We start from the raw sequence: 27,404 nt of genomic DNA, 5'->3' as shown, positions 1-27,404 counted from the left end.
ACAAAATGAGTTAAGCACTATAACATCTTAAAAAACGTGCACTACTTATCAAAACAATTAAAGCTCGATACCATGTTAAGCTCGATACCAGAAGTTTCAAAATTATAGCAATAAATTTAAAAATTAAGTTGAACAGAAACAATTAGTAAAGCACAACAAATCAACAATTAGCAAAGCATAACAAATCAATAAATCAGTTAAATGGACTATGCTAACATATTATGGGTTACTAGGGTGGGGTGAATGATTTTTATATGTAATTTAATATTTTTTAATCGGGTTGGGTTGGATCGGTTAAAAAAAACCGAAACCCGTGTCCAACCCAATTAAATCGGGTTACTCATTTTTTAATCCAATTATCAATCGGGTCAAAAAAGTTCGGATTGGTTCGGGTGAAATATGATCGGTTTGGGTTGGTTCGGTCGGTTTCACGGATCCGTGTACACCCCTACATATGGGGACCCTATAAACTGCCATACAATGGGAAATATAGATTTTTCCTCACAATTGTTGATGGCTGCACTCGACATACTTGGGTTTATTTGCTTAAGCATAAATCTGATTGTCTTGATAACCTGAAATCCTTCTATAAATATGCTCAAAATCACTTTGACAAAACCATCAAATTTCTGAGGTCTGACAATGCGTATACTTGGGTTTATTTGCTTAAGCATAAATCTGATTGTCTTGATAACCTGAAATCCTTCTATAAATATGCTCAAAATCACTTTGACAAAACCATCAAATTTCTGAGGTCTGACAATGCGTTAGAATTCACTGACCAAGCTTCGAAGCAATTTTTTTCTGAGAAAGGCATCCTACATCAAACAACCTGTGTTTACAGACCCCAGCAAAACGCTAGGGTTGAAAGAAAACACAGGCATATCCTTGAAATAGCCAGATCACTCAGATTTCATGCCGGGCTTCCACTTCACTTATGGGGAGCATGTGTTATGACAGCAGTGTACATCATAAATAGACTCCCTTCATCTGTTTTAAACAATCACACTCCATATGAATTGTTATACAACAAGCCTCCTGAGTATGACGACATGAAAGTGTTTGGGTGCTTATGCTTCTCTTCAAATCCATCTGTTTCAACTGATAAATTCAATTATAAAGGTGTGCCATGTGTTTTTCTCGGCTATCAGCCTTTAAAGAAGGGATACAAATTGCTCAATCTTCTTAATAATGAAGAAATTATTTCGAGGGATGTTGTCTTTCATAAATCTATATTCCCCTTTCACAAAGACAGCTCAGCTTCATTCATGAGTCCAGTACCTCCAACATTCCCACACATCACACCTGTTATAAACACAGATGATTGGGTTGTTGATTCACCTGAATCAGATAATGAGGATGATGTGAATAACACCAACTCACAGGAGGAGCCAATAGAAAGCGACACACCACAAACCTTAGCTTCACCACCACTTGTTCTCAGAAAATCCAATAGAATCACAAGAAACCCCTCCTGGATGAAAGATTTTGTGTTGCCACCAAACATCAGTTCCATATCTAATCTGGCCACTACTGTGATTGAACCTCAATTTAACTGCTTCATGACAACCATTGCTAAAACTCATGATCCAAAAAGTTTTAAAGATGTTGTGCAATATGCTCACTGGAGAGATGCTATGAATGCAGAGTTAGATGCCCTGGAGCTTAATGATACTTGGGAAATCACTGAACTGCCTCCAAACAAGCAGGCCATAGGATGTATGTGGCTGTTCAAGACAAAGTTTCAACCTGATGGAACTATTGAAAAATACAAGTCTAGGCTTGTGATTTTGGGAAATAAGCAGAAGTATGGGGTAGATTATGCTGAGACGTTTGCCCCTGTGGCAAAACTCACTACAGCAAGAACTTTATTAGCTATAGCAGCTATGCAGAACTGGTTTACTTGCCAGATGGATGTGAGCAATGCCTTCCTACACGGGGAATTGCGTGATACTATTTATATGAAGTTACCTCAAGGATACACACACCTAGGCTGCAGGATCAATGTCGAATCTGCCAACATTACCAACTCTACATTGGTTTGCAAGTTGAAAAAAACTTTGTATGGCCTTAAACAAACGCCGGGGTTGTGGTTTGGCAAGCTTTCTTCAACACTGCTAACAATGGGGTATACTCAGTCGAAGAATGATCATAGTTTGTTCTTCACACACACATCTGCCACTATAACAATGGTGCTGGTATATGTTGATGATTTACTGCTGTGTGGTAATTGTATGACAACTATTCAACAGCTTAAAGGCTTCCTTGCTCAGAATTTTCATATGAAGGATTTGGGAAACTTGAGGTATTTTCTTGGCATAGAAATCTCAAGGTCTGCAGATGGCATATTTCTTTGTCAAAAGAAATACACTAGTGACATTATTTCTGAGTTTGGCATGGCTGGTAAGAAACCACTCCAACTGCCTATGGACATACACTTGAAGCTCTGTCCTGAGAAAGGAGACATATTGGCTGATCCAAGTTTGTACCAAAGACTTGTGGGAAAACTGATCTATTTAACAATAACAAGGCCTGATATCAGTTTCTCAGTACAACTATTATCTCAATACATGCATCAACCTACTACCATACACTTGCAGGCTGCTAAAAGACTTCTAAGGTATCTGATTGGTACTAAATCTCAAGGACTTCTGCTGGCTTCTAGCTCTTCTGCTCAATTGACAGCATACTGTGATAGTGATTGGGCTAGTTGCCCTGTTACTAGGAGATCCACATCTGGCTATTGCATTTTCTTGGGAGAATCTCCGATTTCATGGAAAGCGAAGAAACAAACTGTAGTTGCGAGGTCGTCTGCTGAGGCCGAATATAGGTCCATGGCATTGACAGCGTGTGAAGTGAAGTGGCTCTCATCTCTGCTCAAAGATCTTGGCTTAAAAGATCTACCGCCAACTATCTTGAAGTGTGATAATAAGGCAGCTATTGCAATTGCTGCCAACCCTGTGATGCATGAGAAGACCAAGCATGTAGACATAGATTGTCATTTTGTGAGGGACCAGATCAAGGAAGGGTTCATCAAGACTGAATACACACCCTCTCATCAACAGGTTGCAGACATTTTCACCAAAATTCTCCCAGTCAAGGCTCATCAGGAACATGCTAGCAAGCTGGGATCCACTCTGTAGAATGCATCCTCAGCTTGAGGAGGAGTATTGAAGAATATGCTCAAAACTATTTTTAATATTTGTTCTGTTAGTTTGTTATGTTATTTTGTCTGTGTCTGGCTACTGGTATGGACCATCTGCTGTTTCCTTTTGTTGTCATTTGAGGTTGTTATTTGAGCTGTTAAAACTATTTGTCTGATAGCTAGATGCTAAGTGCTATAAGGCTTTTTGTTATCTCCCATTATGGTCAGGACAAGATTTATTAAAAGCAGACTTCTTTTTCTCACATATCTTGTTTCTCTCACTGCTTGCTCTGGTTCTTGGTTTGATTCCTACTGAAACTTTATGTTCATAGTTGTCAACATTTTTCCCTATGGGTTTTGCACTTGAAGGTTTTAATGAGGCCTTAAAAAAAATGCAGGTAAGATTCATATTTTAATTTCTTACTAGCCATGGTGGAGAGGTATCAACAGGTAAAAACAAGTATGTCAGGATAAAGTCGAACAGACTAATTCTTCATAGCCGTCTAACCTCTACATCATGTTCCTTCTGTTAACTAATGGCCAAGCATATATCTTGAGCAATACTTTGTTCATATAAATTTATTTAGCTTTCATCTGCCGATGGTTGATTGAAAGGAAATGGATTAGTAAACAAGAAAATGAGATAACAACTTTCAGAGCTAGAGTTAAAATTTCATACCAATAACATACAACTAATCCAGCACTAGTAAATTGACCTGTGAAAATGAGAGGTTTAAGGAATCCAAGATTCATTAGCTATTAGGTGGGAAGGAGACAATGATATTCATATATACACAAGGACCCTGTGATTTGCTCTCGTGTATGGTTTAATAACATTTGGAGTCGTTTGGCTACACTTATTTTTCAGAAAGGGCTTATTTTTTTAGGAAAAGTACATAAAACTTCACTTTTTTCTGAAATAAGCCTCTTTTTTTTCCAAATAACAAATATGAAACACCTCAATTATATGATCTCTTTTTTCGCACTTTCAGTGGGAGGGTAATGAGTGTGATTTCACCAACTCAAAGTCTACTCTGTAATAATACTGTTGGCCGCATGACACCCATTAACTCCGAATCTTTATGATATTGTCCACTCTGGGTCGTGGCCAAGCCAACAAATACGATATATGATCATATAATATTCGTACAAACTTTTAATTATTTGAAGAAAATGTCTAGCTGCGGGTCAAGCTGCACCTGTGATCCATGCAACTGCGGATCATGAGCATACTTGATGAAGTGAATCGACATAGTAGCAGCTTCTATTTTTCACGAAAATTAATTTTGATAAATAAGACTGCCATCAGAACATCTAGGAAGATCTAGAGTTTTTAGATGTCATCGGCAACTTGTGTACTCGTGTCCTTCAAATGTCTGCTATAATGTTGGTATAAAGAATCATTTCTTCAAAGTGAGGGTTTTGAAATGCATGATAGTCTCGAATTATTATTCTTGATTTCATGGATTTGAGTTCCATCACACCTCGACAAATTATAATGTTTTTAGCAAACTAGCTGATGCATGAAGGGTATTTTCTGAAATTAGAACCTAGTGCCTAAATTTTATACAAAGTGCAGAATAAATGGATGATTAATCTGATTAACAATAAATAAATCAAAGCCCAGTTATATGATTATTATGCAAAACATTGACAATTTCAGCCCTTGCTTTTGCAGTGATCAAAGAGCCAGATAACAGGATTACCACCTTAATTAAAACTGCAAAAATTATTTTAATCTTTATGAACATGATAACTTTGTTTAGGTCAAATTAAGCAGCATGCTTCCTGCCTCATCAGTAATTTGTTTACAGCTTACTGATAAGATGTGCCTCATCTTTGCTTCGGTCACAAGATGCTGTACTAATTTATTTCACTATAAGCAACAATTACTTCTATGAATTTACCTAGTTTTTACCATCAAGATTCACTCTGAAGCAGGATCTGCATAGATATCCATCGAAGATAATTGACTGAAAGGGAATTTGATTAAAAAATCAGAAAACTATGAACTAGGTGGAGTGCTTGAATCATCACCAATATCATATACAAAGTTGCTATAGCTACTGTCTAATGACTACAAGAAGACACACCTTAGGACAAGATATCACCAATCTAGTATTAGCATAGTACAAGATATCACTAATCTAAGATAGTGTAAAATTGTATATTGAAAATGAAAAGTTAAGAAATGTTTTAGGAAGATTTAATTATATTATCATATCCATCAAGCGGGAACAAGCAATTCAATCATGTAACACGTGTACGGTTGATAGCATACTCTGATTTCATCTGTTTGCACTATAAATACAGGAGTCATTAGCTATGTAATTCAGCAAAAACTCAAACCCCTTCAATTTAAAATCTCTTGTTAGAATTTGAAGAAGATGTCTAGCTGTGGATCATCATCATGTAGCTGTGGTTCTGGCTGCAAGTGTGGCAGCGGCTGCAGGTTAACCTTCTACCTTGTACTATATACAAAGAATATTAAACAGGATTTACGCATGTATTTTAGTTGCATTTATGTTTGTAACTGACGAAATGTTTATACTCATGCAGCTGTGCTCACCTTGACCTTGAAAACAGCACAACTGCTACACTTATCGTCGGTGTTGCACCAGTGAAGAGGTTTACATCATTTTTAACCAAATCTTATATACTTATGAATACTATAACATATTTCTAGCATTAAAATTTAATTTACCATGTTTTTAGTAACTTCGGTGGGGAAGAGCAGAGCTTTGGAGCAGAGGGAGGGCACGCCTGCAAGTGCGGATCAAGCTGCAGCTGTGATCCATGCAACTGCTGATCATCTTCATCAAGTATGATATTATGGAGAGTACCAACAAAGACTTAGCAGGTGTCACTGTGTTTTATTCAAGTTCAGTAGAACTATATGAATGTCAAATAAGACTGATGAGATCTATACATCTAAAATTTCCATAGATTTGGATGTTGATGATGTGTTAGACCAGACTATCCTTGTCACCTTGTGTAATTATGTCGTCCCAATGTAATTAACTGCTATGTTGGTATAAATCTCTGTTTTTATATTTCTTTTCTTGTCCGATTCCAGAGATTCAATATTTAAATGTCGTACATGCCTCTTTCAAAGTTCATTGGCCAGTCGACTCTATCCTAAAATGAAAGAGATAAACTAGGTGCAACAAAGCCCTGTATGGAGAAATATGTAAAAGCTCAGAGAATTTTCATACACACTGATACCTGAATCAGCATATTTGAGTAGCAAACGAAACCAAATTAAAATGCCTAACTTTGTTTTAGAAATACTGCATGAAGACATAGGTATCTGCAATTAAACATATAAGATGATTTTATTTATCGAGAATTTATAACTGCAAAAAGGAGGTGTTGGTGACGAATACAAATCTTTGTGACTTATTGAATATAATTTCCCATGATCTGAAAGTGTTGGTGACAAAATTAAGTGAAAATGGAAGGAACAATTTATTAAAATTTCGTCACAACTGTGAAACAACCGATGAGAAAAAAAAAAAACTGCATGTATTTCTGCTTATGTCAGATAGTTGATGAACTGTGCAGCAGTTGCAATTGCCCCTCCTGTGATTGCATCCTGCACAATTTTGTCCCTCTTGTTATTGCCAACTGCAGACGCCAGAGCACCCGTGGCTGCACCAGCAAGTAACGCATTCTTCTGAAACATGAGAACATTTTGACTCAATAATAGGCACTTAGGCAGATACACAATTACAAAGCATAGGAAAAGAATTAAAAGAGCCAAGACTAGTTTTATTTTCGTCATGAAACAGCAGCAACGATACCTTTCTAAAAAAGATTTATTGTTACATCATGAAAAAAAAACTCAATGCTATGCCCTGTTAATCAGATGTTACACTGTCTAGATGCAAGAATTAAGTTAACAGCCGAAGACCCCTAAGGTCATATGATCAGACCCTCTAGCCAGATTATTTCAGCTACGTGCAAGGATGTTTAATAATGAAATATTGATGTAAAGCACATGAGGGATTACCCAGTCTCTGGTACCACGGATCTTCTCCATTCCATAATCCATTCCAACATATACCCCAGCTACTGTTCCTGTTAAATCAAGGAATTTTTTGGAGTTGGGATAACTTTATAGCATTAAAGAAGAAAAGTGATTATAAGAACCAAGTAATAACATAGAGAATGACTCTCTTATTCTACTATATTTATTTAAAGGAAACTTACCGAAAAACACGCCTTCTTTACACATCTTTGTAAGCTGCAATATAAGAACTGTTTAATTATATCAACAAAAGAACAACATTACATGCATGTATTATAGGATATTGACCCCAAAAATATTGAAGTGTCACGGACTCATGGTATGGAAGCTACTACATATTTAAACACAAATATTCTTTCATGTTCACAGCCCAGAGATGTTTACTTTTCTAGTCATTACCAGTCAAAGGCTTATGATAAACAACATCTAAGCAGAACGTTGAAAATTGTAAGTTTACCAGATTTTGGCATGTTATTAGTTCCAGAATATGATATGAATAGTAAAATGTATCTCAAAATTAGTTTTTTTTCCTTCTGATCAGGTTTACTCTTGACAAATTGTGACTTATGAGAACTAGGGCTGCACATATATATGCATATGGAGCACTAATCTATGATTAGCTAATAACAAAGTAAGGACTTAATTAAATCATAGCAATCTCACCGATTTCTCCAGATCAAAATTTCCTGCAAAATCCAATTAAAACGAAAACCATATCAACCACTATAACATAGAACATATAACCAAAAACTTATTTATACTTCTATCTTCATATGTGTGCATTAGCATTTGCAGATTCACAGTAAAAGCAAGGAATATATGCTATTCATACATACAACTTACAAGGTGAAAACCCAAGTTTAACTCAATACTATCTACATTAAATATGTATATCTACATTATCCCTATTCCCTACCATAGATCAAAAAAAATATGAGCGTCCAAATGAGACTTATGAACTGATGCAAATAGTATTACAGTGTAAGATTTATGTATGCATGCATTTTATTGAACTGTTTGTTGATGGTTACTTGGAATTTGGATACAAAAAATTCAATATAGTGCTAAAATCGTTAATTTAGGTAAAATTTAAGATCTAGATTTAACGGATCAATTCAGTGCACTATAGATGCAAATGGAAAATAGTACAGATAAACGTCTTCTGGTGACAAAATATAGATGGCTCCTGATGAACCATCCTGTAAAACATGAGTTTCTGGGTGAGGAGGATTGCTAAAATATTATATAATCCAATCAAGTCGTTCTTCTCAGATTTCAAAATAGCTCATAATTTAACCGATCATTTTTTAAATTTATAGCCACATGTATGTTGTATATGAAAAACCTCCCTAATTCTAGAAGTATAGCAGGAAGATAAGGTTTGCCAGGAGGATGACTAGACCTGACATCCTCAGACTCTACTTTCAAGTGAGACATGCTCAGATTAAGGGACACCGAACAAGTTCTATGGACATGCATAATTTACACATAAACACACAAATCATTTAAAGACAAAAGAATATAAATAAAAATGTGGATGGTGAAATGGCTTTACGTACCTTGCACAACAACATTATAAGTTTCCTCTGCAGCTGCTCTGGCCACAGCAACCTGAGGAACAAATAACAATGTCAATGTGGGTACTAACAATATACATAACAATGAAAGGATTTATAGAGGAAGTTTGTGTAAACACATACAGAACCAATCTTTAAGAAACCATCGACAGTGTGATTAAGAAACTGACTGCCCGTGTCAACGTAGACATCCACCTTAGGCGACGAAACTGACCCATTGAACCCTGTCTGCGGCATTCTTTCAGATAGACTGATCCTTTTTTTTTCTCTGATACTTTAGGACACACTGAAGATATCACTTCTTGGTCAATATATACAGGCCGTATTAGGAAGTTAGAGGTTTGAGGTTATTTAGAGGTTTGACTATTACAATCAACTAATGTTAGTGTTTGATAGTTAGCCGATTGGCAGATGTTTGGACTCAAAAAGTTAATTTTCAAAAAGCTGCTTTGAGGAGTTTTTGGGGTTTTTGGGTTAGAGGTTTTGGTATGTGTCTTGAAAAACTAATCAAACAACAACTATTTACCAAACCATTTTACAAAAAACAGTTAATTCAATCCGTTAGTCAAAAAATCTATTTCAATCAGCTACTCAAAACATCTAATTCAATCCGCTAACCGCTGATTCACAGGGCCATAACTTATATAAGTCACCTTGGCTACCCTTATCTTATCTCTTTTGTTTTCCATTTTGCAATCCCTTATCTTGTATCTTGTGGTGTGATTCATGTGACTCAAAAATGTATCTTGTGGTGTGATTCACGTGAATCAAGAATGTTTCAAGACCCTATGTACCCCCACTGCCGACCTCGGTAAAATACCTTGCCGACCATGCAAGTAATATAATGATTAATGAAGCCAATATTCACATTAACCACCTCTGCCTGTATGGACCTCAAACCTCTATATGTAGCTAATATTCAGGACACAAAATGTTCCAGAGTATAGCTTAGGTCTATATAAGTGGAATTATGGTGTACTCTTCTTCTTCGAGCTTCATTTTCATACTGCATCAATGGCGTAATTGACATTTATGATATGGTTATCCAAGGCTAGTGGTCAGGGCTGTCCGGGACTTTTTTGAGTCTCTGTGCTAACTTTAAGAATGAGGCCCTTCTGAATAACAAAACAAAATTTTAATATATTTAAAATAACAAGATATCATAAACAAAATTGTACTACTACAGCTGAAAAATTGTTTGTTTTTTGGGTAGTTAGACTTAAATATGTGTGTAGTTGTGTGAGATTTACTGCTTGTACAGTGTACTAATTATTGTTTAAATAAAATAATGATAAAACTTAAAGAGAGATTAATTTATCATAAGTATACTAAAAGATAGAAAGAAATAGTCATAAATTATGGGCCTTTGCTGTTGCACTTGCTCAAAACCGGTGCTGCTAGTGGTTTACTAGTTTTGGTACATATGATCGGAATTTAAGGTGGTCATATAAATTGCCTTGAGCATTTAACTCGGTAGGTTCGAGGCCGTAAGAGACTGCAGGAGAAACCCAAGGTTTTTATGTTGTATATTGACATGGCTGGTGTACCAACTGGTGGGATTGTTTTCGAGCCTTAGCTGACACAATTTCCCAAACTGCTGAAAATTTTCGCGCACTTTGCGCAGTTGAAAAGGTTAATAGGAAAGTCTGGCAAGCCTTTGGATACAAGGGACTGAGTTTTGGCATTGTGTATTCCGGAGAGTATGTTTCTGTCATCGGCAATCAAGAGTCAATTAACAGGAATAATAATGGGTAAGATAAAAATGAGCCGAAGTTGTCAATTTGCATCTGCAATGAACCATCAGGATACGTCTAATGTGGTATTTGGGCAAGTTGTATATGGCATGAATGTGGTTCAGGTTATTGAAAATACTGGACGAGTACATACATATCAAACGTTTGACCATTGTTGATTGTGATCGGCTTAATGAGTATGAATATATTTGTTTCGAGCAATATTAAAATATCTTATTCAACAAGTACATATCAAACATGTGAGCGTTGTTGATTGTGGTTGGCTTAATGAGTGTGAATGTGTTATATTGGAGCAATACTAAATTATAATGTGTTCATGTGGAGCAATATTAAAACGTCCTCCTATCATAAGTTTGTTTAGGTGTTAACTTTTACATTTTATTGAAGATATAACATATCAGATAGAGAACATGAGAATCTTTTAGAATTTGCAATAATTATCTGGAGCATTGTAGATAGTAGAAACTGTGACGGTGTGCGGCGATGGAGAACGGAGTGACTTGAGTTTTATCAATTAGCGGGAGTTTCATGTGTAATCTAAAAATTCAAATTTGGGGCATTTTTCCTCCCAAACCACTTTAATGGTGGACTAATAGCATCTTCAACCATCTAAAATCCTCGGCTAAAAGATGAGTTGGCATACTTAAAATAAAAAAATTTAGCCAACAGCTCCAAAAACTCAACTCCAACCATGATCAACTGTTGTCTATAAATTTAGCCAATCTACTATGGATGGCTAAATTTGTCGAACCCATCTAAAACCCTCGGCTAAAAGATGAGTTGGCATACTTAAAATAAAAAGATTTAGCCAACAGCTCCAAAAACTCAACTCCAACCATGATCAACTGTTGTCTATAAATTTAGCCAATCTCCTATGGATGGCTAAATTTGTCGAACATCTACAGGTCTGTAAGAAAATCTGTAGGAAGATTGTACATCATTTATTACCAAATTGAACTGATATATTCTATTTTAACAATTTAAAATATTAATAACATACTATTTTTAAATTATAACCAACCAATATAGCCAGTATCATTGAAGCAAAATGTCTTACAGGTTCAACAAATTTTACATAATGTTTTACAGATCCAATTTAGCCCACGATTATAGGCAATGCCGTTGGAGATGCTCTAAATAATGATTCAAATTTGGAACATTAAATACTAATGGTCCATATTTAGATTTTTGAGGATCTAAATTTGAATACTCAGATCATTCAAAGATCCAAATTTATATATAATAATTGGAGTTGGCCGTACTTTTTTTGACATATCAGAGTCATTCTTTTTGTCTTATAAGTTGTAACGAAGCTTACGGCCCATCAGTTTAGGGCATCTTGGGCCAGCCTTATCAGTTGGAGAAATATGCTAAGCACTTTCAACTGGCTCTGGAGTCTGGTTGATGCCAAATCTGCTGCATGTCACGCTATTTTTCTTAAGTAACCCATGTGCATCTGCGAATGCTAAAACTATGAAACTGTGTTCTTCGAGTCCGGTACATTGCTTTGATATTTTTAATAAAATATATTTTCATAACGTTATAAATTATTTTAATAAAATACTCTTCAAAACAAACAAATTATAAAAATATATTTTATTAAGAATTATAAAATACATGTGAAATAATGTAAAAATAATCATAAAGAAATTAGAGTGACTGAGAGAATAAATTTTAGTTAAGAGTTTTGGTATATGCTCCAACGAGATTATCCATAACTAATGCGATTTTCTATTATTAGAGCATCTTCAATGAGTTTTAAATGTGTTTTTATCCTCCTCAGCGATTTAAACGGTTTTTAAATATCTTTTAAATGTTTTGTTGAATGAAAAAATTTAATCAACATCTATTTTTCTCGAGACTGGTGCAGTTTTGTTGTGTTGAAAAATACATAAACGCGACAATTTTTACAAGATACTGTGATAATTCGGTCCGGCTTTGTGTAAAACTAAAATTAATTATTATCAATTAAAAATTATAAATAATTATTAACTTATAAAATCAATATACTTATATAAAGGAGAAGCGGGTGGCGTTTAGGTGGTGTCTCTCATATAGCTCCGTTCTATTTTTTTAATTTTCTGGAATTTTTGGATGAAAAATATCAAAAAAAATAATAATTGTATATGGTATATATCTTGGCATAAATTAATCTGATTCTGTTTCAGATTATTTATGGAATATAATAAATTGCAAGTATTAACCTGATTCCATTTCAGATTATTTATGGAATATATTGGCTTGCAAGTTTTTTAATCTGATTCTATTTCAGATTATTTAATTATGGAAAAAAATAGCACACAAATCTATCTGCACCTATAAATACCCCTATAGGGTTTTGTATCATCTAAACACAACCTGCACATTATCTCAATATCACAATTAGGGGTGTGCATTCGGTTCGGTTAACCGAAAACCAAACCGAATAACCAAAATAATTTCGGTTCGGTTAATCGAAATTTATATTTCGGTTCGATTTTCGGTAGCCAAATTTTCATTTTTCGGTTTTTTTAACCGCGGTTAACCAAAAACCGAACGGTCAACTGAAGTTTTATTTACTTTATAAAAAAAAATATCAGGTGCAGGTGCAGGTGACATTATCAAATGAAGATATCGGTGCAGGAGCAGGGACTGGCTTCTGGATGAAGACTTTTTTTATTAACTTGGATTGTAAACTTAAATATTTTTAACTACTGTCTTAAAGTGACTCATTGGAGACTTGCAGTTGTAATTTTTAAGTAACAAATTATCTTAATGCTTGATGTAATGATGTTTATTTCAAATTATTTTCATATTTTTCACTTTTTAGAGGTTTTCTGAAAATTTTGATTAATAATTTCGGTTTCGGTATTAACCAAAATTTAAATTTTGGTTCGGTTACAAAACCGAAATTAATTTGGTTCGGTATTCGGCAGAGTTTTTCATATTTCGGTTTCGATTAACCGAATGCACACCCCTAATCACAGTGATATATGTTTGTTGGTTATTCTTTTATAATATTTGTTTTGGTTGTCGGACGTTACTGTCTATCTTATTGGGCGATCGATGTATATGGTTGGATGTCATCAATCAGTTTTGTTAAAGAGTCGTATGTTTATTATATGCAGGGAGTGGTGTATATGTAGTTTGGAAAAGTTAATGACAATGTTAGTCAAGAACATGATTACTTTTCAAAAAAAGAAACACAATTAAAATTAAGATTCGTCGTGCTTTAAATCGTTAATCACATTTAGAAATTTATTATTGGTATTGCATCGAGATGTTTATAATATTAATATATGTTTGTTGGTTATTCTTTTATAATATTTGTTTTGTTCATCGGACGTATTTGTTGTTGTTTGCAAGCTTACTATCTGTTTTATTGGATCGTTGTATATGGCTAGATGTCATCAATCAGTTCTGTTAAAGAGCCGTATGCTTTTTATATGCAGGGAGTGGTGTATATGTCTAAGAAGTTGTGTTCGGAAAAGTTAATGATAATGTTAGTCAATAACATGATTACTTTTAAAAAAAACACAATTAAAATTAAGATTCGTCGTGCTTTAAATCGTTAATTACATGTAGAAATTTATTTTATTCTACAAATATTAATTTTGATACATTAATATAATTTTTATAAATCACCGCAAATTGATTTTATTCTATAAATATTATTTTTAAATTATTAATATAATTTTTATAGGTCACCGCAGCGCGCGGCTTCTCAACTAGTTATGATAAATTTTGAATTTAATACACCCATCTTAGTCGGCACATGTATTTTTCGTGTTCTAAAAATCGCCGAGTCCGCCGAATACTCATTGTGAGTACTCGTTTTTAACCCCTCGTCCGATTCGAGTTCCGAGTAATCAGGTTCAAAACTGATTTATTAAAAAATCGGTCAAAACTCAGTTTGACTCCGAGTACTCGAGGTCAAATCCGAGTTTGACTTATCAATTTATTTTTTTTGAACTGGACTTATCAATTTTTTATTGTTTTATTTGAAAATTATTTCAAAAGAGACTAAATGTATATTTATATATGCTTTGGTCTTTTTTTGCAAAGTATTAATATTAATTAGAAAATATATGTGTTTTATCATTAAAACTTGTGAATGATTATTATGTCAAAAACTATTAAACAAGTAACTTTTATTTGAAATTCATTATTTCAAGTGTGTTATTAAAATATAATATTATTAGATAGTTTTATTATTAATCAGTATATAACTATATGTGAAAAAAAAAAAATTAAAAAAATATCTGATTAGTTATCCGATAACTCATTCCGAGTACTATTTTTCCGGAACCAAACCGAGTTGGACCGAGTTCCGATTTTTACAATCTTATTTTTTCCTAAAGACAGGTGCAATTTGTCGCGCTGAAATAATTCAAACTTCAATTAATTACTTGTTCTTGTTGATGTTTGATTATGTGAATACATATTTGGTGGTTCAAAATTATCTAGAGTGAGCAAGTTAATGGGTCTGGAGGATCCGGCATTGACATTCAGCTGTTTATGATAATTTTGTTCCTGCTCATCGGGGCCGTGATGTGAGTAATGAGGGCTGACTATTAGACCAAAAAGTGAAGGAAGAAGACAGGCAACGCAAATTCACAGCCACAAATCCAAGAGATAGGAGCTCCAAGATGTACTTGTACAGTAGCAGAAGATAGGTTGACAGATGCATGCCCCCAGGAATACAAAGAAAAGATTCGATGTACAAATCTACAAGGACCACCTTGCACGCTTTTACTTGGGTCTTCCCCGAACCGCTTTCTTTAATTTCCAGCATTTTTTCAAACATATTTACATGTCTACAATCTACAAGCTTATTAGTATCGAAGAGAAATAAAAAGATCATTCCCATAAAAAGTCAATTGAAGTGTAATTGTGACTGGTGCCTCTTGTTGTTTAATCCGTGTACAGCCTACTCACAGTTACAATCATTAGATGTTGTTACGGCCGTTTAATATACTAGTGAGTAACTAGACGTCCATTTTGAAAAATGATCGATCTGACTTTGATTTGATATATAAATGAATCGATATTCAGCATAATATTACAGATCGATTTATAAGCGAGCCAAACGTAATTATAGTATAATTTGGTTCGATAGTTCGTGAATAGGTTCATTAATGTATTCTTGAGTATTGCTTGTAATTATAGTTCATGAATTGGCTCTTAAATAAGTTCGATTAATAAGTCTAAACGTTTGTTGAAATGTCTACAATTTAATATTTATTAAATATAAATAGTGTCTCTATTAAGGGAACCAAATATTGAATAATATATTAAATATTGTATGTGTTTTAAGTAATTATAATATATATCATAATTAATGATTGACTTTATTGTATAATTAAAAAATCAGTGTGCGTTTATATATATAAACGTGTGCATGAATAAGTTAGATGGAAATCACAATTTATTGGAAAACTCGGAGACCATGATAACCATATATATTATATAAAAAACATATTTTTTATAATAATATAAAATACAATCTTCAAATGGCCTCTCTATAATCCAATCATATAAATAATCTTAAATTGGTCATATGATTTGGTTCATTAATTTCAAAGAAGTGTGTGAAAATAAGTGAACAAATATTAAATATAGATATAATCATCGTTCATTGTTCATGAGATGTGTATAAAAAAGTTAGTGATCCAGCGTGGACAATATCGATGATTAGTTTGTGAGTATTGGATGAAACAAGCTCAAATAATATCTGTGCCTCTTCTGCTGAGACTTGAGTTGACACCCACACAATAATCTCCCCTCAATTCAAAAATAGTAATATGCAATTTTTTAAATTTGTTTTTAAACTTCTCTCATATTAATGAAGTTCTTTAGCTATTTATATTTAGGATAAATCTTTTTTATTTTTACAATATGTGTCTATTATTAACATCCACTCAACCCTTCTAACTTAATTAAAATAATCTGAATTATCATTCAAATGAGATTGATAATAAATTTTCTTTTATACATACCTTCTTTCTCCCAGTCTCACTTTATGTCGATATCTTCTAGAATGCAAGTTTAATTGTAATCCTGGAGACTTCGATAATGCAATTTGACTCCATACTTTTTACGTTGAATTAATAAAAGAAAGTCTTCAGTCAAAACAAAAAAAATATAAACAAAATCGTAAGGGATTGTAATACTGTAAATTACACCAGTTGTGAGTTGTGTAATTAACTGTGTGAGTGTGGGGATAGGTCTACAACGACATTTATCTACCACAAAGCGGAAATTTGGATTTATTCATTGAATAATAGTCAACGTCGTGTATTACTATTTAGAAATAAAATTAAATTATTTATTTCTGAAAACTTATATAATTATGTACGGTTATATGTAACTTAACTGCACAAACAAAATTGTGAACACCTATTAAATATTATTAAAACCCCATAATAAAAATCATCATAATAATATGAAATATTTACTAAAATAAATACTTATTTTGATTAAATAAGACTGAGACAAACGTGTGCTTTATGCTGCGGCGGACTCTGGAGGAGTATTCTTTCGGTTAGCGTTAGTCACATGTTGTCGAGTTAAACCAGTTGGGTAGCTTAATTTAAAAAATTCTTTATTATTTATAAATCATAAGTATAAGTAAAAGTTAATTTTTTAAATTATTAATTTAAATGTTAGTATTTATAAATTATAAGGGATATTACTAATATATAAATTAGCTTTCAAAATGATCACATTTACATTTTTATAAAGTCAAATTTGAAAATTCGTAATCAATCACAAAAGACTAAAAATTTTTGCTTTTTTAAATTCTGATTTATAAACCAAAAATTAATTAACACAAATAATATGCAAAAAGGGATTCAGATTTATTAGTCGAATTCTGTATAAATCCATCTAAACGGGGCGTAAATTCTTCAGAAGCTGAGAAGCATTATTTTTTTCCGAATCTCTTTTGTAGTCTGTATATATGACTGCCACTGATCAGCTGTATAAATAAAAAATTATTTGTATTACAACGTGAGTGTAAACATCTGTTTAAATATTCGGCCAATGTCAACATGTGTCTATATCCATAATAAATACGCCATCTACCCTCTCCGAATCCATCAAATTAAACACTTTAAAACAGGTAACCACTGCAATCCAGACTCAGAATTCAGGTCGTAGAGAGAGATTTGAATTAGGAGAAAAAGGGGAGTCCATTTTTAGTGCATATAAAAGAGTTTTAGATAAGTAGAAATCTAGCTCTTGCCCAAGGGATGATCATAATTTGTATATATAAAAAGTTGGAATACTCGAACGGTGAACACGATCTACATACTACTTCTTTCGAAAATAAAAATTGTGCAATAATGTGTAGAATTATTTCATAATGTATTTTTATTTAATATATTGACACGGTTTATTCGGTTAAATTATTTAAAGAAAAGATCCCACGGTGTAGTCAAAATCTTTTTTAATCGATAAAATTTATACGAGATAGCGTCCCTCAAAATACTCGAATAATTCATTTAAATAATGAACACTTTAAATTCAAATAAATTCTAATTTACTAACGAGTATGCCCTTTGAAATAAAATAATTTAAATTCAAATTTATAATCACTAATCACCGTTTAAAATCTTTAATTTGTCAATAAAATCTACAAACAATATAGGTTACTATTTTCCAACACAAGTATGTGCCACCTCACTCCTAGGTGGGTTTGTGAAAAATTTATAATATTTTGTAGGACCATATAAATTATTATTACTGGTAAATATATATAATTAAATGATTTTATAATATAATTTGAAATTTAAGTTATTAGTATTAAAATTGTAATAATCATATGAAAGTGATTAAAATTTTTGAATATAAAAAAATGTCTCATAATTAAAATACATCATATTATTAAAAAATATGAAATAAAAACAGCACACTAAGAACATTAATTAAACATTACAATATAAAAAAAATTAATGATTATTGCGACAATACGAGATATGCTCAACCAAATTATTTTGTAGCTGACGATGTGCCGTCTATCACGCATCTGCATGTGATATCTATAGATCAGATGAAGCAACCGCCTCTAATATTATTGTTGCAACTCCTTTGTGACCACTCATGAACATTTCTTTCCAAGCTTTTGGACAATTTTTGTATTGCTAGTGCATGCAGTCAATGGAAAGCCACGAGCTTCACCCATTTGTAATAGACGTTGCATGTCATTCGAGTTTGGTTTTCGTAACTATTCACCCTCCAATATCATAATTATATTTGAGATAAATTTTTTCAAACATTCAACTGCGGTACTCTCTCCAATACGAACGTAATCATCAACAATGTCAGCAGATACACCATATGCAACATACGCATTGCCGCAATATTTTTTATGAAAACATTTACCTTGTATTTTATGGAAACATCGTTTTGGTTTCATTCTTCTATCAAAAATAATAATGCTTCACTCCATCACAATTATATTTTATGGAAACATTTACCTTGTATTTATGGGCTTTTGCTTTGGCAAGCAACTTTTAAATATTACAAACAAAAATTCAATATTGTCTAAACAATAATTTAACAATTTAAGTGAGCAAATTTGTATTTCTTTTGGTCCTGTTTTCCTTTTCTCAAGAAAACTTATGCCGGCTTTTCCAATCACAATTCACAGTCCAACTTGTCGACTTGAGTTTAAAATAATGCTGCAAACTTACACAAACACCGCCGTTTGACTCCTCGTCCTCGGTTGTGCATATTGAACAAAAGAAAAGTCGCGAGGAATGGCAGTAGTGTAAAATAGCTGTGGCTACGGCCTACAATGACATGTATCTGCCATAAAGTGAAAATTTGGATTTATTCACTAAAATGGTGGTAATAATTAATGGTCGGCGTCGTACTGTATTAGCAAAAACAGATCTATCTTGATTTGTTGTTGAAGCGAAATTACTGGTGTGCGGTTGGATGCACTAATGTGAGCAAGAAACAGGGCCTAAAAGTAACTTTTATTTTTCTTGACTTGTTTTATATAAAAAAGTTAGAAATACTTGTAAAAGATTGATGTTAACTTTTTTTTAAATATATATACAAATGACTTCTCAAATAACTAAGATATGGATGTGACATGATGATTTAAGGATATACCTCCTTAGTAGTAGAAATCTTCAAGTGAAACCTTATGTCCCACATTAGTAATACAGAGAGTCTTTGGACGTTTTATGCAGTAGAACACTTGTGTAGTGCCGTTGAGGGTGAAAATATGGAATTTCGAGATAAATTTTGTGTCTTCACAAGTTGGGTTTTTATACGTGTGCAACCTGCAGACACGAATGTAACAGAAATTGGGATCGAATAAAATCGACTAATTCTGCTAATTTATTTTTTCCCCTCGGCTTGTGCTCAAATTAAATTGACTTAAACTAATTCGAAATTATAGGTAGTTAGATAGTTAGGGTTGATAATCTCGCAGATACATAGCCGTCATACCCCCTTTCTCCGTTCTCCTTTGGTGAAAATTCTCTTATTCAATTTCTAACTTGTTATTGGTGTCTTTCTTCTACAACAACATTGTAATTTGTTTTATCCTGGGAGCGCCAATTCTACACATACAATGAGTGACAAATAAGCTGTAATGAAACAGTTTTGCACTATAATCGAATTTTACTGACCTAATTAATTAATGTGTTTGATTAATTATGTAAATTATATAAAACACAAAATTGTCTACGCCTATATATATTCCTATAAGTCGTTAGGGTTAATAATCTCACAAATACTTAATCGTTAGTTCATTTCTTCGTCCTCCTCTAATGATAATTCTCTTGATAGATTTCTAACTCGGTGGTGGTGTCGTTCTTTTATAACGACATTGTAATCCATTTTATCCCGAAAAGCAAATCGTCACATACGCTAATGTGGCGAATAAGTTTAAAGAGACGACTTTGCACTGGACTCGACTTTGTTTATATTTTTCATTTTTCATTTCCTCTATTTTTATCTGCTATTACATATACAAACACGACTTTATTTATTTTTGTCCATAATTGATATGGTTCTTGTTTTATTTAGTATAAGTAGGTAATTGTCTGTGTCCCAAAAAATCAAGCAAGTCATCATTGTAAATTTGACTCAAATTGATCATCAATTAACTTAATTTGATAATTCCGTTAAAATCAAAAATTGAAATTATCCTAAATTAAAAAAATGATAACATAAAAGGGTAGAATTTGTTTGGACTTGAATGTGTTCACTAAAACTTACTATTTGGCTCACGAAATCATGATGAAATGTGGTTTTGATTTTTTGAAACATCAAAAATAAGGAGAATCAAAGATTGATTTTAACATGATTATGTGAGTCAAACAGAAAGTTTTAGTAATTATATTGAAGTCCAAAATGAGTTTTACCCTTCTATATTACCATTTTTAATTAAAGGAAATTTTAATTTTCGTCTATAACAGAATGATCAAATTAAGTTAATTGATAATCAGTTTAATTGAAATTTGAAATGAGTAACTTGTTTTAGTTTTTTTAGAAGCAACAATTCATCTACTTGATATTTAATCCGTGTTTAAATCATATACCGGAAGAAACAGATATTTGACTAATTATTATAATATAAAAAACTAATATGTGCGAAACACATGCATAATATTATTGCTGGTGTGTATAAAGGGTTTGTTTCGTGTATGCCATGAGCACATGTTAGGCATTAAATTTTATATTTTTGAAATATTTTGATTGGTGTGGTTATTGTATATACAAAAAGGTCTATCATTATTAAAAAACAATAGCAAATCAAAATGAATTAAATTTATACTTTTTAATGCTTAGTACACACTAGAAAAATCGATATATAAATACATGATATTCCGTATGTGAATGGGATTTAACATTACAACGGCCAAGGACACGAGGACACATTCTCCGACTTCTTTTTATCTCCCCAGGAAAAGGTTTCCACTTGAGCGGGACAGTCCCCACCGCTCACTTTTCTTCCAATCTTTTTATCTTCTCTCCTTACATATTCATCAAAGTCTTGAAAGAAAGAAAAAAAACCTTTAGCCTTTACACATACAAAGGTCAATTATTAACATATTCTCATTTCTGACTACGAATTGAATTTTGATACATTAGAATTTCAATTATACAACTCAGGTAGAATTAAATATTTTATCCCCATCCAAATTTTATATTGATCAAAATTGATAATATAATCATATTTATATATGTAATCCAAATTTCAAATAATCAGAAAATTTTGCATATTTATTGTATTTTAATTATAAAAAAAGTTTCTTGAAAACAAAAGCTTATCATATTATTCTTGTAAAAATACAGGAATATTGAAGCATATACTATATACTGTATTTTGGTGGGCTAGTTGAAGATAAACTTTGTGATCCTCATAAATACAAGTAGTTAAAAATTCAGCAGCTCAACCAATATGTAACCCCATCCCCTCTCTTTATATCTCCAATTTCCAACTCCAAATTTATTATTACTGCTCATATTTAAAATCTTTAGCCAGCTTAAAATCACTAGCCTCAATATCTTGAATGAAGCTAGTATATTCTCCTCTCACTCTCTCAAGGTCCTGTTGAGTTTCAGATAAAAAGAGGTGAATCATTTCTCTCTAGATTATGTACTCTGTATATGCTTGATTCTATTCTTTCAACTATCATGTAGTGTTGGTGATTAACAGGACATGGTTCTTGCAGCAAAAAGATAGGAACTTTTTAGTGTGTGTGTGTGTGTGTTTCTTTTTTTGCTTTTTACACCCAGATCTATGTTAGTGAAAACTAGAAATTTATTATGTTTATGTGCAGGGATTTTAAAGAAGGTTTTCATTTGGTTGGTTTAGGTTGAAATGGGTGTTTGCTTCAGTTCTCGAATCAAAGCTGAGAGCCCTTATCACACAGGTACCTACTGCCACCATGCTCTGTTTTGTTAGTTCTTGTAAAAGTTGGAACATCAATTTATTGTAAAGTCTGATAAATACATGTTTATAGTTTCATGTGTGAATATGATATTTTGATACAATCATATGTGTGTATGTATATTTGATTGTATGGTTGGTGTTGCTCAAATATTAATCTGTATTATAGAGTTGATGTTAGCCTGAGCTCTGAAATCATGTTAAGTTATCGCTTTGTTAACACCGGAAAAGGGGTGCATGTGGATTGTATCATGTCTTTAACAACACATGACAATCACGAAGGTTCAACAAAATTCAACTTGTCGAATCATTTTAATTCCCCTCCATGGATTATTGATCCCAACTATGGAAATAGTTCTTCTTTGTTCTTTATTAATCATGGTTCCTTGTTATGAACCACATCTATGTGTGTTCATATCTATCTGGATGATGTAATTCACTGGATGGAGTACACAATACAATATCATTTAGGTTTTTAAAACTAACAATATGTAAATTAAGTGAAAAATAAGCGTTAGGCGGTGGGCGTTGAGCGTTGGGCGCAGGGCGTTTTCTTATTTTGCTTACGAAATTGGCAAAATCAACTCCAAAATTAATTTCATAAGTCAATATATGGGTTACAAAATCATTGAATATCTATCTGGATGATGTAATTCACCGGATGAAGTACACAACACTATATCATTTAGTTTTTGAAAACAATTAATATGAGGAATACGCGTTAGTCGGTGGGCGGTGGGCGTCCGGCGGTGAACGTTGAGCGTTTTCTTATCGTGCTAATGAAATTGGCAAAATTATCTCCAACATTACTTTCATAAGTCAATATACGGGTTACAAAATCATTGAATACAATCAAATACCACGTATATCGACATATATATCTAGATCTATCTAAAATTTATATATGGGGTTGTAGATTTTCTGATATAATTTTTTGAACATAATACATTGTGTGCTTGATATATCAAGTAAAATTAATTCTAGTATTCTTTCTTGCTTGACATCTTTAACACTAATATATAATATATATTTTATGCTTTTTTAAAAAAAAAAAATTTTGTTAGGCAAGGTCAATTACAAGAAAATTAAACACTTGCACACACTTTGCCTCAATTGAAACCTATGGTATAACTTAGGACTAGGGATATCCGATAGGCTAAGCCTTCAGATTAATTTTGTTTTGTCTATCTGATGATGTTAGTCTAATGTAGACATGACATTGGCTTTCAGGGGTGAATTCAAGAAGAGTTAGCTCTGATGGAAATGGAATAAACAGTTCAAGCACCAAGTTCTCATCATCAGTGCCACCAACACCGAGGAGTGAGGATGAAATTTTACAGTCTTCTAATTTAAAGAGCTTCAGTTTCGCAGATCTTAAAACTTCCACCAGGAACTTTCGGCCTGATAGTGTGCTTGGAGAAGGAGGCTTTGGTGCAGTTTTTAAGGGCTGGATTGATGAGCAATCGCTTTTGGCTGCAAAACCTGGGACTGGCTTGGTTATTGCTGTAAAGAGGCTTAATCAAGAAAGTTTTCAGGGGCACAAGGAGTGGCTGGTGAGTTGCTAAATTATATTTAACTAGAGATGCACTCAGTCGTACTTGCTCCTTTATAAAGTTTGCCTAGATATATATATATATAGAAAATAATTTTAATTCTTTCGACAAAAAAAAAACATAATTCTGTCATCCTAGTTTTTATGATAACAATGCTGAATTGGAGTTGTTTCTTTAATGTGCGTTAATTACTTCTTTTTTTTCCCTCTGGTCATGTAGGCAGAAGTGAATTATTTGGGACAGCTTCATCATCCTCACCTAGTGAAATTGATTGGATATTGCTTGGAGGATGAACACCGTCTTTTGGTGTATGAGTTCATGCCCCGAGGCAGCTTAGAAAATCATTTGTTCAGGAGTGAGTTCTTAATTCCTAACTGCTTATTTATATTAAGCGCCCCAGGATGGATCTATAAATCCACCAAGTGAGGGTGTGAATAGAATTATATACTAAATGCTGGTGCAGCCAATTCCCGGTTCACTTTGCCCCCTACTTTGATGAAGGAGCCAAACATTTATGAATTGACTGGGAGTATTTGTTTACAGGAGGCTCATACTTCCAACCTCTATCTTGGAATCTTCGTATGAAGGTTGCTCTTGGTGCTGCAAAGGGGCTTGCTTTTCTTCACAGTGCAAAAACAAAAGTAATATATCGGGACTTCAAAACTGCTAATATATTACTTGATTCGGTACGTAGCATTATCTGGCTTGAAGTATATGATATAAACATTTTCTATAGCATGTTTTGAACTAGAAATATTAATATATTCTTTGCTGTTCTAATAGTTCACTAATATAATAACAGGACTACAATGCAAAACTTTCTGACTTTGGATTGGCCAAGGATGGCCCAATAGGTGACGAAAGCCATGTCTCTACCAGGGTGATGGGAACTTATGGATATGCAGCCCCTGAATATTTGGCCACTGGTACAAATACAATATTACAATTAATTACTTCCGTCTCGTCCTTTTTGACTTTTCTCCTACCACGCCAACACAGCTTGTGTATCGACCATCGACCGATTAAGCAAATCCTCTTATTGTTTCAGTCAACCAAGTGTCTTAAGACTACATTTTCCCCAACTGGCTTCAAACTGTATAAGAATGACATGTTACTTTTCGGTGGATTTATACACAAATTGGTACTGTATATTTGTGCTCCTTTGTCCCTGTTCTTGGCAGCGTAATTTGAAAATTTTAGGATAAGAAGCTGATTGAACATGATAGGATACCCGCCAAAAATGAATTTATTGCGACTCAAAGCAGGTGAATTATATGTATTGTTAACTCTTGCAATCTTTCTTCTAGGTCATTTGACTGCTAGAAGCGATGTATATAGTTTTGGTGTGGTACTGCTTGAGATGATATCTGGCCGACGGGCTATTGACAAGAATAGGCCATCAGGAGAGCACAATCTAGTGGAGTGGGCTAAGCCTTACCTTGTCAACAAACGTAAAGTTTTCCGCATTGTTGACAATCGTCTCCAGGGTCAATACACCTTAGATGTAGCCCACAAGGCGGCCAACATCGCCCTAAGATGCATATCAACAGACCCAAAGTTCAGGCCGCATATGGATGAGGTGGTAAAAGAGTTGGAGCAGCTTCAGAATTCAAAGACAACCGGAAACACTCAAAGAAATCCAAATAGCCAGCAGAGGTATCGTAGACGAAGTACTGGTGATGCTACAGATGCAAAAGCCGTCCCTTATCCCAGGCCATCAGCTTCTCCCCTCTAGAGCAAGTACTTTAATTACTTAATTACCCTCATGTTTTACTTAATAAACATATTGTAATCGACAATTTTCTCAGGAATGTGAAAATTTACATGTATTTTATATCCATGTATAGTCTGTCTTGCTATATTGTTCGACTAATTAGGAGTTCTGCACATTAGTTTCAAATTTTCCTGTTTAAGTCACCCTGTTCTGGTTATGCAATTGAGGCTCGCTCCTAAGGAAGCATTATTGTACCTTGTAGCGATTAGTACTAACTAGTTAGGGTTACCACCCACAACACATGGTAGGAAGGAGTCGAGAAGTAGAGCTGTTGATTTTGGAGGCCTTTCCACTTCTTCTTTCCCGTCTTAGTAGTGTTATAACTTGTAATCAGGAACTGAGTTAGCATGAGCAAGTGGGGGTACTTGCCCCAGTGACTTCTAAAAGTCTGCATTGTGATATGAATTGGAAAGGTATATGTATAATCTTGCCTCCATGGTGTTAGATCCGTCCCTGCTTGTGCTTGTAATTGTTATTGATATGAATCTAAAGATACAGGGTAATCCGGCAAGTCTCAAAGCAGAGTTCCGAAAGTTAAAGGTGTAAACTTGGTCTTCAACTTGAACACTCTTAGCATCATAGGATTCTACTCTACTTATTTCTTAATAAATGTAATAAATTGATGAGTTGCAGCAGGGAAAACTAAACCAGATATCGAAGCTGTATATTAACCATTTCAACTAATAATCTTTTTAGAAGATGATCCTCCAAATTTGTGTCACACCCCGAAAGCCATTGCCCCCCTCTTTCATTCTACCGTTTTCTCTAATCAGGATAAATTGTCAAGGATCTATGTTAACAAATCTGATGTGGATGATGCACAAAAATTTGATGATGAACAATTATTGCACAATTGAGCACAATAACACGTGCAGACCTTGGATCATGTATCACCAGATTGGGCCGCCAACAAACACCACCTACAGAGTGATCAGAAGAATCTACAAGTCCAATATTTAATTAAGGGCCTGGCTAACCTGTGCCCTCAGGGCACAGGTTAAGAGCATTTATTACTTTTAGTTTTTTGTTTATCATGCATTACCGCTGACACACATTAACTACTCATCAGTAAATTCAAATGCTCATATTTATAAAAGTATATTTGATATTTGTTTATTCATGTATTCTATTATAATTCTAATCATTTATATTTTTTAATAATATTTAAATAATAAAAAATTATAAATTTATTATTAAATATCAAAGTGGTTGTTTTTAATTAGAATATTAGTGTATATGCAGGGGGGCTCATTATTATTTGTGGATGAAATCAATTAAAAATTGTCATATAAAATATGACAAAAATATTATTCTATATTCTCACTTTTTTTTTGAAATTAAATATTATTTTATTATAAATATAAACTTGAAAGATAAATCAATAATAGATATAGTGTTAATATTTTAATAAAATTTGAATGTTTTATATACATACACAGATAATCATGCAAATTTAATGATAGTCAATGACATTTAATATGACTTATCCTGTGCCCTCAGGGCACAGGTTAGCCATTCCGTTTAATTAATAAGCACAAAATTTCCCTCGTCTTAGTTTGCTTACATTCTTTAATAATGATGAATCTCCCGATATTTACAACAATCATACCACTAAAAAACATCCAAATTCACAGATTTTAGTGATTAATATGTGCCTATGTATATATCTTAGACA

General features: G+C 33.2%; 3 protein-coding genes across 4 annotated transcripts; 2 read left to right on the top strand and 1 right to left on the bottom strand.

Annotated features, from left to right (window-relative positions):
- The first annotated feature begins 5,436 nt into the window (after positions 1–5,436).
- LOC108206707 (metallothionein-like protein 1) lies at positions 5,437–6,206 on the top strand. Its single transcript, XM_017377093.2, has 3 exons — positions 5,437–5,597; positions 5,705–5,773; positions 5,861–6,206. Exons 1-3 carry the CDS (start codon positions 5,533–5,535, stop codon positions 5,952–5,954), a joined length of 228 nt encoding a protein of 75 aa, XP_017232582.2. The 5' UTR covers positions 5,437–5,532; the 3' UTR covers positions 5,955–6,206.
- Positions 6,207–6,454: 248 nt separating this feature from the next.
- LOC108206829 (outer envelope pore protein 16, chloroplastic) lies at positions 6,455–9,052 on the bottom strand. Its single transcript, XM_017377245.2, has 6 exons — positions 8,876–9,052; positions 8,735–8,786; positions 7,839–7,861; positions 7,358–7,391; positions 7,158–7,225; positions 6,455–6,821 (listed from the first exon to the last, which is right to left on the bottom strand). The coding sequence occupies exons 1-6, from the start codon at positions 8,987–8,989 to the stop codon at positions 6,681–6,683; spliced, it is 432 nt and encodes a 143-aa protein (XP_017232734.1). The 5' UTR covers positions 8,990–9,052; the 3' UTR covers positions 6,455–6,680.
- A 12,845-nt stretch (positions 9,053–21,897) lies between these two features.
- On the top strand, positions 21,898–25,795 carry LOC108205605 (probable serine/threonine-protein kinase PBL9). Of its 2 annotated transcripts, none has more exons than XM_064087303.1 (7): positions 21,898–22,084; positions 22,328–22,385; positions 23,633–23,955; positions 24,175–24,310; positions 24,499–24,641; positions 24,758–24,881; positions 25,263–25,795. In XM_064087303.1, the coding sequence occupies exons 2-7, from the start codon at positions 22,334–22,336 to the stop codon at positions 25,688–25,690; spliced, it is 1,206 nt and encodes a 401-aa protein (XP_063943373.1). In that variant the 5' UTR covers positions 21,898–22,084; positions 22,328–22,333; the 3' UTR covers positions 25,691–25,795. The 2 variants fall into 2 exon arrangements, with proteins under 2 accessions (XP_063943373.1, XP_017231062.1); XM_017375573.2 differs by having other exon boundaries at positions 21,904–22,084; positions 22,293–22,385.
- Positions 25,796–27,404: the final 1,609 nt, after the last annotated feature.

The sequence above is a fragment of the Daucus carota genome, chromosome 2 (genome assembly GCF_001625215.2).
Source record: "Daucus carota subsp. sativus chromosome 2, DH1 v3.0, whole genome shotgun sequence".
Classification (NCBI taxonomy): Eukaryota; Viridiplantae; Streptophyta; class Magnoliopsida; order Apiales; family Apiaceae; genus Daucus; species Daucus carota.
The sequence above is the reverse complement of the archived record's forward strand: the minus strand, read 5'-3'. Positions and strand labels throughout refer to the sequence as shown.

What these genes read in the sequence shown, in the direction of transcription:
- LOC108206707 (XM_017377093.2), top strand. Translation starts at nt 5,533, where the DNA reads ATGTCTAGCTGTGGATCATCATCATGTAGCTGTGGTTCTGGCTGCAAG. An exon ending in AAGTGTGGCAGCGGCTGCAG is followed by an intron (nt 5,598 to 5,704) that starts GTTAACCTTCTA and finishes ATACTCATGCAG; the next exon opens with CTGTGCTCACCTTGACCTTG. An exon ending in GGTGTTGCACCAGTGAAGAG is followed by an intron (nt 5,774 to 5,860) that starts GTTTACATCATT and finishes CCATGTTTTTAG; the next exon opens with TAACTTCGGTGGGGAAGAGC.
- LOC108206829 (XM_017377245.2), bottom strand. Translation starts at nt 8,989, where the DNA reads ATGCCGCAGACAGGGTTCAATGGGTCAGTTTCGTCGCCTAAGGTGGAT. An exon ending in TTATAATGTTGTTGTGCAAG is followed by an intron (nt 7,862 to 8,734) that starts GTACGTAAAGCC and finishes TGGATTTTGCAG; the next exon opens with GAAATTTTGATCTGGAGAAA. An exon ending in TCCGTGGTACCAGAGACTGG is followed by an intron (nt 6,822 to 7,157) that starts GTAATCCCTCAT and finishes CTCATGTTTCAG; the next exon opens with AAGAATGCGTTACTTGCTGG.
- LOC108205605 (XM_064087303.1), top strand. Translation starts at nt 22,334, where the DNA reads ATGGGTGTTTGCTTCAGTTCTCGAATCAAAGCTGAGAGCCCTTATCAC. An exon ending in TGAGAGCCCTTATCACACAG is followed by an intron (nt 22,386 to 23,632) that starts GTACCTACTGCC and finishes ATTGGCTTTCAG; the next exon opens with GGGTGAATTCAAGAAGAGTT. An exon ending in CTAATATATTACTTGATTCG is followed by an intron (nt 24,642 to 24,757) that starts GTACGTAGCATT and finishes ATATAATAACAG; the next exon opens with GACTACAATGCAAAACTTTC.